The sequence below is a fragment of the Ictalurus punctatus genome, chromosome 9 (genome assembly GCF_001660625.3).
Source record: "Ictalurus punctatus breed USDA103 chromosome 9, Coco_2.0, whole genome shotgun sequence".
In the NCBI taxonomy this organism is placed as follows: domain Eukaryota; kingdom Metazoa; phylum Chordata; class Actinopteri; order Siluriformes; family Ictaluridae; genus Ictalurus; species Ictalurus punctatus.
In genome coordinates, this window is record NC_030424.2 from 9,164,820 (window position 1) to 9,177,392 (window position 12,573).

The 12,573-nt window shown below is 38.4% G+C and overlaps 1 protein-coding gene across 1 annotated transcript in view; it reads left to right on the forward strand.

Annotated features, from left to right (window-relative positions):
* The window catches only part of LOC108270491 (ryanodine receptor 3), a 232,279-nt gene that overhangs the window by 71,283 nt on the left and 148,423 nt on the right, over positions 1-12,573 (forward strand). The window contains exons 8-12 of the mRNA XM_053682611.1: positions 663-756; positions 3,637-3,711; positions 7,060-7,216; positions 8,906-9,070; positions 9,328-9,449. Of these exons, the coding sequence (XP_053538586.1) occupies positions 663-756; positions 3,637-3,711; positions 7,060-7,216; positions 8,906-9,070; positions 9,328-9,449 (613 nt within the window). The remainder of the gene's footprint in view (positions 1-662; positions 757-3,636; positions 3,712-7,059; positions 7,217-8,905; positions 9,071-9,327; positions 9,450-12,573) is intronic.

Genomic DNA, 12,573 nt, shown 5'->3' on the forward strand with positions numbered 1-12,573 from the left:
ACAAAAACAGAAGAAATCCAAATACCACACAAATTCTTGTTCACAGCATTGTACGTAATTAGAACTTTACGAAATACTATACACGGCTCTTGAGCACTCAGAATTTTTCACACACCTTGGGAAGCATATTAATGGTGAAAATGTCAGCCGTGTGGACATCAGACAACTAATTTAAAAAGATAATATTCAAAATACAGTATACTGTTATTTATTTACTCTTTACTGAACATTATTTCAGAACCACCTAAAAATCTACCATTCAGATGAGTTTTCACAATTTCTGCTGCAGTTCAGTACTGCACAGCTGATTTGGTCACACCAACCTCCCATACTCTCCTTAAACCTATAATAATGGAAATGCTCATTTAGGCTATCGTCTCTGGGCGACTATGACAAAAAAAATTGCAAGGTGGGAAAAATAAACATCACACAAACCTAATTGAAACTAAAATCCCAGAGAGCAAATACAAAGAGCAAATGCACAAATGTAGCAACATGGAGGTGATTGGGGAGGATGGGGGTTATTTCAGTGGATTTTATTGGTATGGACAGTCTGATTCTATGTAATCACTGGAAGTTTGTATTCATACCTAGTTTATACAGAAGTCCATTGCTAGAATGGGTTCCTTCTCTGGTCAGCAGCTTCCCCTTTTGTTGTATAGGATATCTCCTTGGTGGTCATGTGATGCGTTTGTTCCATGGGCATGATGAGGTTTTGACGATCCCGGGCTCAGATCAGAGTGAGGAACAGCAGAGGTAAGAATTTAGACCGCATTGCTGATTGCTGAAAAGACTGGATATGTAAATGATGACATGTGAACATGAACTTGTGACTCATGGTGTCAGAATAAACCCCAATTTGTTATTTGGAAGAAAGGTCATTTGTTTTAGCAGTTTCTGTCTAGCAATGTCCTATTCACTAATAAAGCCCACAGCTGATTAAATTACTGCATCATCAGTAGATGACTATTAGCTAACATGAGCATTCTAATGAAAAACATTTTTAAAAATTTATATTCAATGAAAAAAACTGTTCTGTTGTTTGATCTTTTCTTTTCTTCAGTGTGAGTGATCTGACAATTCAGAGCTTTTCAGAGGGCCTTGATGAATCATAAGCTTTTACATAAGTGAACAGTGACTGTGTGGCAACCAGACATCTTGCCTAATCATAGGGCCATGTTTGGCCAGGTGCTATGACTAGGGTTGCCAGATCGGTGTCACAAATATGGCCCAGTCGACAGCAGTACCAAAAGAGTTTCACTAAATCGTTCTTTACTAAGCTTCTTAAATAGTCTTGTATTATTACATATTTTGTCCTAAGTACAAACTGAGAATGTATAAGAAAACCTGTGCTAGAAGTTCAAAAGTAGAACAATTCTGCAGAAAAAATATTTCTTATTAATTATAAAGCATGTAAAACATGCATTTCCATTTCCAATTTACATCTTATATTAAGGTGGATAAAAAAAACATGCACAAAACTGGCAACCACTAATTGGTCAAAATTTAGTTCATTAAACGGAATATGTAATCAAATGCAATTAACCATTATTTTACCATTTTATTGTACCAGCATTCCACTTGTTATGAGATTTTCCCTCAATTGAATATTTATGAGGGAGAGAAGCACACTTTGCATGTTTGTAATTGTAATTGTAACTTTGTACATAGCACACAGGTTTTTAGTGCAGAATGCAGCCTAATGATACTTACAAATTGGGAGCTTAGCACATGTAGCCCAAAGTTACTATTCACTATTCTACTATTTTTAAATTATAGATGAGATATGAATGTAGATCAACCTGAATGGGTGGTTGAGTGAATGAATAATCCATCAATTGTTCAACAAAGGCAGACTGGTGAAGTGACAGCGGAAAGGGACCACTCTGTCAAAGGAGTGAAACTTCCCCACTGTGTATTTTACCTGTAGGTGAAAAATAAGTGTGAAGACGGACTGCATAGGCATAAAGTTGGCTTGAAAGTTGGAAGATACAAACTTGTAAGGTAAAATGTGTTTAGGAGGAGATAAAATTGTGGTTAAGTAGTTAACTCTATAAACATTTGTATCCAATGTAATGTTTTGGTTAAAACGTGAATATGGCTTATGTATGGCATTTGTTTGTGACTGTACACACATGTAGAATAAATACTAAAACAGAACGTCAGGGTTACGCATGTAACCCTATTCCCTGAGAAGCATAACAGTTTAGCATAACCTAAATTTAGCATAACAGTATGCCTATAAGGCAGGCCTATAAGTAGAGGCATGATTTTACACAAGCTTCAGATACCGGTCATACGTGCAAGCTTCCCATACTGTTATGCTAAATGCAATGTCGAAGTTCCCTTTGAAAGGGAACAATCATTTTGATTACAGGGCAAAATTTTGGATATTTCCTGATAGATTGATGTGTCCCTGGTACCAAGTCTACCTGAATCTACACCTGTTTGTATGGGGCAGAACGAATTGCTGAATTACACTATATGGTCAAAGGTTTGTGGAAACCTGACCATCACACCCATATGTGGGCCTCACTGAGTTTTAGACAAAGTTGTATAGGATGTCTTTAGATACTATAGCATTTCAATTTCATTTGCAATTATACTGGAACTACAGGGCCCAACCCCTGAGTACGAAGCAAAATACATGAAGACATGAATTACCAAGGATGAAGTGGAAGAATTTGACTAGCCGGCACATAGTTCTGATGGCAGCCCCACTGAGCCGACTGCGGAATCCATTCCTCCTCACCCAACATCAGTGCCTGACCTTACTAATGCTTTTGTGGCTGAATGGGCAAATCTGCACAGCTATATTCCAAAATCATAAATGGGTTGTTCAAAAAGCACATATGGGTATGATGGTCAGATGTTCACAACCGTTTGGCAATATAGTGTAAATACCCATGCATCTCCATGTTTTTTTTTTTGCTCACTGTAATGTAGTCAAAATGTATGTTACCAACACTGTTGGTTTAAAACCTGCTAATTTTGATTCTAAGACTGTCCTTCAGTTACTAAATCCAGCAAATCCAGCACACCATCCCCTTTTCCCACCAAACTGAAATATAATCCTTATTGCTTTATACACCAGTGTGAACTCTCAAAACAAAATACTTGATCCTAGCATAGTGTCGTATGTGTGTGTGTGTGTGTGTGCGTGCGTGTGTGCATGCATGCGTGTGTGCGTGCGTCTGTGATAAAGAGAGAGAGAGAGAGAATACAGGCCTGCTGAACTGGGTCAATGCCAAGGTGACAGATCCTTGAGAACTTCCCCTGAGCCATTGAAGAACTGTTATATTCCATCTTCATCCCAGTCATCAGTGCCTATTTTTAGGTCAGAGATGCAGGATTAGATGTTGTTTGTCAGCTGTGACTTCTTTGGCTTCTTTGTCTTGTTGTTAAAATTTAATCAAGTCTTCATAACTCTCGCAATAGAAGATAACATGGGGGAGTGTTCTATTTTGACAATTTTTTTAAGCCTGTGATAGACTTTAGTTTGTATGATTTTAGACCCATTATGCTGAATTGATAAATTTTACACTTGTTTATGAGTGCATTTTTTAAAAAAAATTTTATTTTATTTTTTTTACCCACAAACATGGTATTGATGTGATCTTGATTTGTGTCCTATAGAATAGTCAACTATGAGACAGGCAAAGTAGGGGCCAAGGCCAGATCTCTTTGGAGATTGGAACCTCTACGGATCAGGTATGTATCTTCCACTTCATAATGATAATGCTTTTGTAAAACCTTTCCTCCCAGCCTGTAATATTTGTATGTTTTCCTTTATAGATGGACAAATATATGAAATCAACATTCAGTTCCTTTCAATTAATCTATTCAGTCGTGTCCGACTCTCTACGACTTTATAGGCGGACATTCTTCATTCTGTCCTGTCGAGCACTGTTTATTTTAACTCCTTGATGTACATATTGGTATCTGCTTTTATGACGTCGAGCCAGCGTGTTCTTTTTCGCAATCAATATTAAAATATATTAAATAAACACCAATATACACTCACCATTCACTTTAATAGGATCCCCTGTATACCTGTTCATTTATGCAATTATCCAATCAGCTAATCATGTGGCAGCAGTGCAATGTATATTATCATGCAATTACAGGTCAAAAGCTTTAGTTAATGTTCACAGCAAACAACAAAATGGGGAAAAATATGACCTCATTTAGGTTGTGTGCACTCTGGAGCAGGTTTTCTTTTAACCACAATTTGGTCTTCCCAATTTCCACCCACTAGCTAACCCCCCAATCACAGGACAGCTACCAACTGGGGAGGGTGGGGCAAAACCGTGCTCGGTCTGCAGCACGTAAGCCAACATCTGCATCTTTTTTTTAATGCTGCTTATGCCACATCACAGGGCAGTGTAACACACTCAAAGGAAAGATCTATCTGCCCTCATCTAGATAATACAATTATATACACTACCGCTCAAATGTTTAGACACACTCATTATTTTTATTTTTTCCCCCACATTTTAAAATAATAATAAAGTCATCAAAACTCTGGAAAAACACAAATGGAACTATGGGAATGATAGTTCCATTTATTATACAGTCAGTATCTAGTGTGATCACCAGCTGCTTTAAGTACTTCAGTACATCTCATCTTCATGAACTGCACCAGATTCGTCAGTTGTTGTTGTGAGATGTTACCCCACTCTTCCACAAAGGCATTTGCAAGTTCTCGATCATGTCTGGGGGGACACACATGATTACATGTGGTGTGCCACTGCAAGGACAATCAGTTGTCCTTCCTGTTCACTTGTGCTTTTTTTGTTGAGTTTTACGTATATGTATGTATACATATATACAGTTGCAATCAAAATCATTCAACCCCCACTGCAAATCAGGTTCATTGTCAAAATTTATAGACGTCCAGCTGTTTGCAATGAACAAATCAAGTAAAGCAATTGAAATAGTTCAACAGAATGAATGCTTCACGTGGTTTCCCCAAATTCAACTGAAAATGCAACTTATAATGACTTCTCCCGTCTCAAATTTATTCAACCCCTGAATAGAATCCCTCACGACAGCAGAAATATTCAAAACAGATGTTCTCTCAAGCACACCTGATGCAACTTATCAAGGGCTTCATTAGTTGCACAGGTGTGCTTAAGCTGGAACACATGAATTACCTGAACTGGCTAGGGGCAAAAAATTTATGAAATACCTGGATGGGGCAGAAAACAGAAGCTATCAATGGCTGATTTATGAGAAGTTTTGGGATTCTGTTCTGTGGAGCGATGAAAGACAACTGGAACTTTTCAGCACGATGGATCAGCGGTATGTCTGGAGAAAGAGGACTGAAGAAAGAACACTCTGTCCACAGTCAAGAATGGTGGTGGGTCTATGATGCTCTGGGGCTGCTTTGCATCCTCTGGCACTATAAACCTGCAGAGTGTGGAAGGCAAGATAGATTCATTGACGTATCAGGAAAGGAGAAACCATCATGCCATCTGTGAGGAAGCTGAAGCTTGTGCGTCATTGGACCTTTCAACATGACTATGATCCCAAGCATACCTCAAATTCCACCAAGGCTTGGTTGCATAAGAATTCCTGGAAGATTCTACAGGGCCATCACAGTCGCCTGACTTGAACCACATAGAAAATCTCTGGTGGGATTTGAGGAAGGCGGTTGCAGCATGCAAACCCAAGAATATTACTGAACTGGAGGCTATTACTCATGAGGAATGGGCTAAGATTCCTCAGGAACACTGCCAGAAGCTGGTTTCTGGCTATGCATCTCATTTGCAGCAGGTGATCTTGTTTGCAGCCGTACTAAAGATGCTTTCATGAAGGGGTTGAATAATTTTGAAATTGGAGGTCATTATAAGTTGCAATTTCAGTTGAATTTGGGGAAACCACTTGAAGCATTCATTGTGTTGAACTATTTCAATTGCTTTTGTTTGATTTGTTCCTTGCAAACAGCTGAAAGTCTGAAAGCTGTAAATTTTGACAATAAACCTGATATGCAATTGGGGTTGAATAAATCTGATTGCAACTGTGTGTGTGTGTGTATATATATATATATATATATATATATATATATATAATATATATGTGTGTGTGTGTGTGTGTGTGTATGTGTGTGATGAAGTATATAGTTTGAAGCCTTTCTCCTGCTTGCTAGAAGGGGCTTTGCAAATATTATTACACAGGGGTCTTCAATCTTATCCATAAAGGGCAGGGCCTGTGGCTGCGGGTTTTCATTCCAGCCAAAAAGGAGCCACATTGATTCCGCTTGTTTAATCAGTTCATCTTTGTTTGCAATCAAACATCAAGTGTACGTCCTATTTGGCTGGAATGAAGCCTGCAGCCACACTGGCCCTTTGTGGATTTAATATTGAACCCCTGTTCTTATGAACATCATTGCTATCCAGAAGCTTTTGCAGATATCATATGTAAAATACTGCCATTGCTATTGTAGTAAAAGAGCTCACTGAGTATCTGGATATAGGTGCTCTTTTCCATCATGATCCCACCTTCATCCACAGGGCAGGAGGGGGTTATATGAGAATGAAAATGAGAAAATGGGAAAATCATATGCTATGGCTTTATTACCATTAATGATCACATTTATGCTTTCATTCATGAATGATTTGTCTTCAGATGTAACAGGTATGTTATGAGGTGAACACTGAAATGCATTGTTCTTGGTCATCTGTAAATTTCAAATCATTCAATACAGTATATGACGTAGGTGATATCTTTAACGTGCATGGTAGGTATACTGTTAGTTACCTTTCTGTGGACACGCTTTTTCTGTCCATCTCTTTCTCAGCTGATGCATTCATACCATCACAACACTTGATGTCAGGGTCACTACTGTACTGACAATTGTCTGCTGCACAGATATTTGGTTCATAATGCACAGGGTTGGGAGGGACTGACAAACTGTGTATAAAAACAGATGGGCTACAATCAGTTTATTACATTGGTTTAGCTTTATTGACTTTAGGAAGACAGACCCTGTATATTTCATTGTAGATGCAGGACTCCTGTGATCATGATACATGTTGATATGTGTGTGCCATACAGTTGGTGTGGCAGTCATATCCGCTGGGGGCAACCATTTCGCCTGCGCCACCTCACCACTGGTCATTATCTGGCCCTGACTGAAGACAAAGGCCTTGTGCTGCAAGATCGGGAGAACTCAGACACAGTCTCCACCGCCTTCTGCTTCCGAGCCTCCAAGGTCTCTGACGTTACATCTGTTAGGACAGCAGACATGATTCCACTTTGTTTGAAGGATTATAACTGATCCAAAAGCAAAACTGCTCCTCAGAAGCATTTGGTGATTTTGGCCATGTTAATCTACGATATTGAGCTAGGATCATAACTAATTTGGGAAAATGTACTTTAATCTTCGAAGCTATGGATGGTATGTGAGAGCTGAGAGCTTTAGGAAGCCTAAAGTAACGTAAATTATTATCAACCCAGAAACCCAAATGTCTGTGCATTGGTTGTAGACTGATATATTATTTATTATGATGAGGATATGTGTCTATGATGTTAATCAAACAGAACCATTTAAAATAACTGTCCCAGCTGCTCTGACTCTTAGTCTTGATTAGAGTGGCTCTTAAAAGCTTAAACTGATCTATAGAGAATAGTGTTGCTGATCTATGGAGAATAATTGAACAACCCTTTCCCAACAAATCTATATTTTTGTAATCTATATTTTTGTTTATAGTAGATGTTTTAATTGCATGCCATTTGTTGTTCATTTATTGGGCTTTTGTGTGTACTTTTAATTATTCCACAGGGGAAAATAATTGAAGCATCTCAGTAATTATAGCAATGATTCAGCTTCTGGACTCTTCTCATATGCAACTCCATGTCTCTCTCTGTGTATGTGTCTGTCTTGGTCTTTGCCTGCTGTGTGGGGGCTCTTGTAATTATGAGTCAGCTCAGAGAGGGAGGTCAGCCCTTCTCCTTGACTGGCTTAATCTGTCCATCTTTCCAAATTGCTTCCTCATACCCAGCTCGCTCAACACCTGCAGCTTACCATGATTAAATGGATTCTTACCGTTTCTTGTGACAGCTTGTTGACCTACTCGTCAGGGAATTTTTATGTGTTATATACTGAGTCTAATAACTTGAATAAATAGTATTACATGAAGGCCTTTTCACTAATATGAATCAGCCTGTGGTTGTCTGTCATAATGGAGAGGCGGAGACACACAATGTCCAGTACACAAATCCAAAACAGTAAGCAGAATCAATGTCAAGACAGGCAAAAGGGTCAGGCGATCAGCAAACAGGATATCACATCAGAGACAAAATACAAAAAACCAGAATACTAGCAAGGTTCAAACAAACAAAACAAACTAGACAATGGCTTGGTAAGTCAGAGTGAGAACAACTGAGCATTACTTCACAAAGTCTTTGTGAATGAAGCTCTCTTTTAAAGGGTTGTGTGTGTGTGTGTGTGTGTGTGTGTGTGTGTGTGTGTGTGTGTGTGTGTGTGTTTGTGCGTGTGAGTGTGTGATTGGAAAAAGCTGACAGTCATTAGTACTCTGGTGACTGAGAGTGCCCAAAATTGGGAATTGTAGTCTGCTTCCGCCCTATTTGTAGGCGGCGGTGCATTCTGGAAATTGGAGTTCAGAAACAGTGTTGACATGACATTGCCATAACACTGAATAGTTACCCTTATAAATGTGATGTAAAACTCTATGTAATGCTTAGTTTATCTAGTAAAAGCCTCACTTGTTAATGCAGGTATTTGAATCCCAGCAATTATTGTTGCCACACAGAGTAGAAATCCTTGAGATGTTTGTCTATATGGTTGGCAATAGCATTTCACTTTGAGAAGAATTAAGATTCTTAGTGCTTTATGGCTGGTAATTTGGATAGATTCAAATGATTCTTTATGATGCTGCAGGAGAAACTGGAGTCAAGTCCAAAGAAAGATGTTGAGGGCATGGGGGTGCCTGAGATTAAGTATGGGGACTCGCTTTGTTTCATCATGCACATGACCACTGGCCTGTGGCTCTCATACCAGGCACCGGATGTAAAATCAACTCGATTGGGGCCTCTCAAGAGACGGGTAAGTCACTTATGTATTTTCAACATTTATCATGATATGGCAGGAATAATCAATTCACATTATTATAATGTATCCACTTTTTATTTGCTTTTTTTATGTTTTAGATGTGATGGCATGGCCAGTCAATATAAATTCAATTACAGCCACCTTCTTGTGATTACATAAATGCAATATTAAATTCACCATTTATTGCTTTTCAGGATGAGTGAATATCATAAGATCCTTTCTCTACTCACTTCTACCTTGATTTCTATCAGGCATGTCTCCATGCAGAAGGACACATGGATGATGGCTTCACTCTTCAGCGCTGTCAGAATGAAGAATCACGTGCTGCACGCATCATCCGCAACACCACCAGACTCTTCAGCCATTTCATTAGGTATGGGGCCATTCTACACTTCGTCCATTATTATGTGGTGGAAATTTTGTCTAAGGAGGTTGACCATTCCTGAACGTGTTCAACAGAATTCTCTGGACTTAAAAATTTGAAAAATGTAAGCTGCGAAAGTTGATCTTTTGGAGAAATGCCATCCATCTCAATATAGTTTATAGTGAGGACATATTGTAATGCTAATGGGATATATTTAATATCATTGACATCTTAATGCATTTATAAATTGAATGTGGAAATGTGGGCCTGGGGCTGGTGCCATTATGAGAACACATTAGGGCTGCGTCAAAAACTTATACATTATTATAGTAGGTGATCTAGATTAAACAAAAGAGACGAGTCTCATGAGTTTCCTGTAGGATGATTATTAGTGGCTACCCATTAATTAAAGCCTGAAATGTAGGGGCGATCCGGCCAAAGTGTAGAGAAAAACATGGGTGGACAGAATACCCACTCCAATACAAAGAGCTGTAAATTAGCAGGAATCTAGCTAGAAGGCTCAGCAATTAAAAGTACGTGGTATGTTGTGGGAATTCCACTCTATGGTGCTAGCAATACATTAGCCACATGTTCTGCTTTCCAGCTAGTTCTGCTTAATGTGAAATATTTGAAGAATAAAACACAGAGTGGGGAACTGACTCATGAGGGGAAAAAAGTTTCAGTATGTTGCTGCTCACAGTGCTGTGAATCAGAACTAGGCAGAACCTGCAGAGAACACATTTCACTCCCCAAAGACAGAAATGGACTATCTGAATGCAGGGCCGTGCTCAAAAGGGGAAAAAAGGCTCAAGGCTAATAGGTGCTACAGAGCCCAGTAGCGTTCTATGAATAATAGGGATGCACCAAAATGAAAATTCTTGGCCGAAACCGAATATAAAGAAAAACTTGGCCGAAAGCCGAAGGCCGAATACCGAACACGTTTTTCACGTTTTTTCCATTTATTTTGCCATTTTTTTCACCATTGCATAAATTAAATAGTCAGAATGTGCTTTTTACGATTTTGTCTTGCTTTTCAAGGAAAAAAATCAATTACAAAAACTAGAATTTCAAAATATTTATTGAACACTGAACATTTTTTTTCATTCCAGCAGGCATAGGCTATGAACAAGGCACAATATAACTTTAAATAAATAAAATAATAAAATAAAAATATTTATATGTGGTCATCTTTGAGCCCCCCTTGAATAGCCGATGTTAGGCCTATAACTGACTGCTGAAAGAATGGAACACTCTGTAGCCTACAACAAAAAAGTGCATTAAAATGTGCATTGACAAGAGTGCAAAAAATGGTTCTATTAGGTTATATACGGCTGATTATATTCGGGATAAATACCGCGGAGTATTATAGTAGATATAGGATTTGTCTGCCTGCCCTTAAATAAATACGTCTTTACCTGCTTCCATACTCTACTCCCTTACGTCTTGCGACGTGACAGAAACATGCTCCGGAACAGAAACAAAACAAACGCACGTGTCCACAGCTCGTGCATGCACGCGCCCCTCATCAAGGTCGTGACATTCGTGCGTCTCACTCTGGTTGCTAGGCTATTTGGTCGCGTCATCAAACACGTCATTGTTCTGTCAAATTTATTCGGCCTTTTCACTTATTCGGCCGAACACCGAAAATGCTTTTTTTGCTGTTTTCGGCCGAATAATTTCAGTTGCCGAACATTCAATGCATCCCTAATGAATAATGCTAATAATAGAAAGGTAAAGTCAGGTAGAAAGGAAAGAGAGGCTACCCCCAGCTTTGGAGGACACCTGTAGCTCTTATTGTACTCACAAGCTGCTAAGCAGATTCCAGCTCTATAACATGTTCATGAGCACCTGTGAGAAGGAGAAAATTATGGCAGTATTTATAGCAAATACTGTGCTATGTCACTATATTGTATAAGGTTGTTTGTAAGTCTTGCTGTGTTTGCACACATGGTGGTATGAAGAGTGAAATAGAGCTTGATACAGATATATATTTACATGAGCTGTACTGTTGTAATCTATCTGTAACATTGCAAACAACTTTGTGTACATTAAAGTTGCCTTTGTAGTTTATGTTTAACTACACCAGGGGTTCCACAACCTTTTGGGCAAATGACCCCAAATGGACATTATGAAATTTATGCATCCCTGGTCCTTGACCACCCTATATCTTTTTAAATTCTAGATTTATAAGATTTGTAAGATTTGAACAATTTATTATGTCAGTAACAAATGTATGTATAATGTAAGACCCTAAAAACGAAAGGAATGTTTTTTGCACTTACTAACCAGCCTAATGGGAAGTGTTGTGTTGTTATAGGAAAATCCATGCCCTGGTTTATATTTGATGCATGGTTTTGCATGCACATTACTCACACACTCGCTGACTATCTTATATACAGTCCCCTCCTAAAGCATTTGAACAGCAAGGCCAATGCTATTGTTTCCACTGTACATTGAAGGCATTTGGGTTTGAGATCAAAAGATGAAGGAGAAAATATATCAGAATTTCAGATTTAATTTCCTGATATTTACATCGAGATGTGTTAAACACCTTAAAACGGTGCTTTTGGTGGCAGACCTCCCAATTTTTAGGTGAGCAAATAGGAACAGATCTTCTGTTCAGTCTCTCTTAAAGGAAATCTATTTTGAGCCTTTTTACAAGATGTAAGATACAGGTGCATCTCAATTTTTTTTTTATATCATTTAAAAGTTTTTTTTCCCCCATTATTTAATTCAAATAGTGGAACTTTAATATATTCTAGATTCATTACACATAAAGTGAAATATTTCAAGCCTTTTTTGTTTTAATCTTGATGATTATGGCTTTCAGCTCATGGAAATCAAAAATCCAGTAACATTAGAATAAAGAATTTATAATACAGAAATGTCGACCTTCTGAAAAGTATGTTAATTTATGCACTCAATACTTGGTTGGGGCTTCTTTTACATTAATTACTGCATCAATGTGGCGTGGCATGGAGGCACTCTGCCTGTTTCACTGCTGAGATGTTATGGAAGGCCAGGTTGCTGTGATAGCGGCCTTCAGCTTGTCTGTATTGTTGGGTCTGGTGTCTCTCATTTTCCTCTTGACAATACATATCAATATTGAAATATTTCACTTTGTCATGTATCA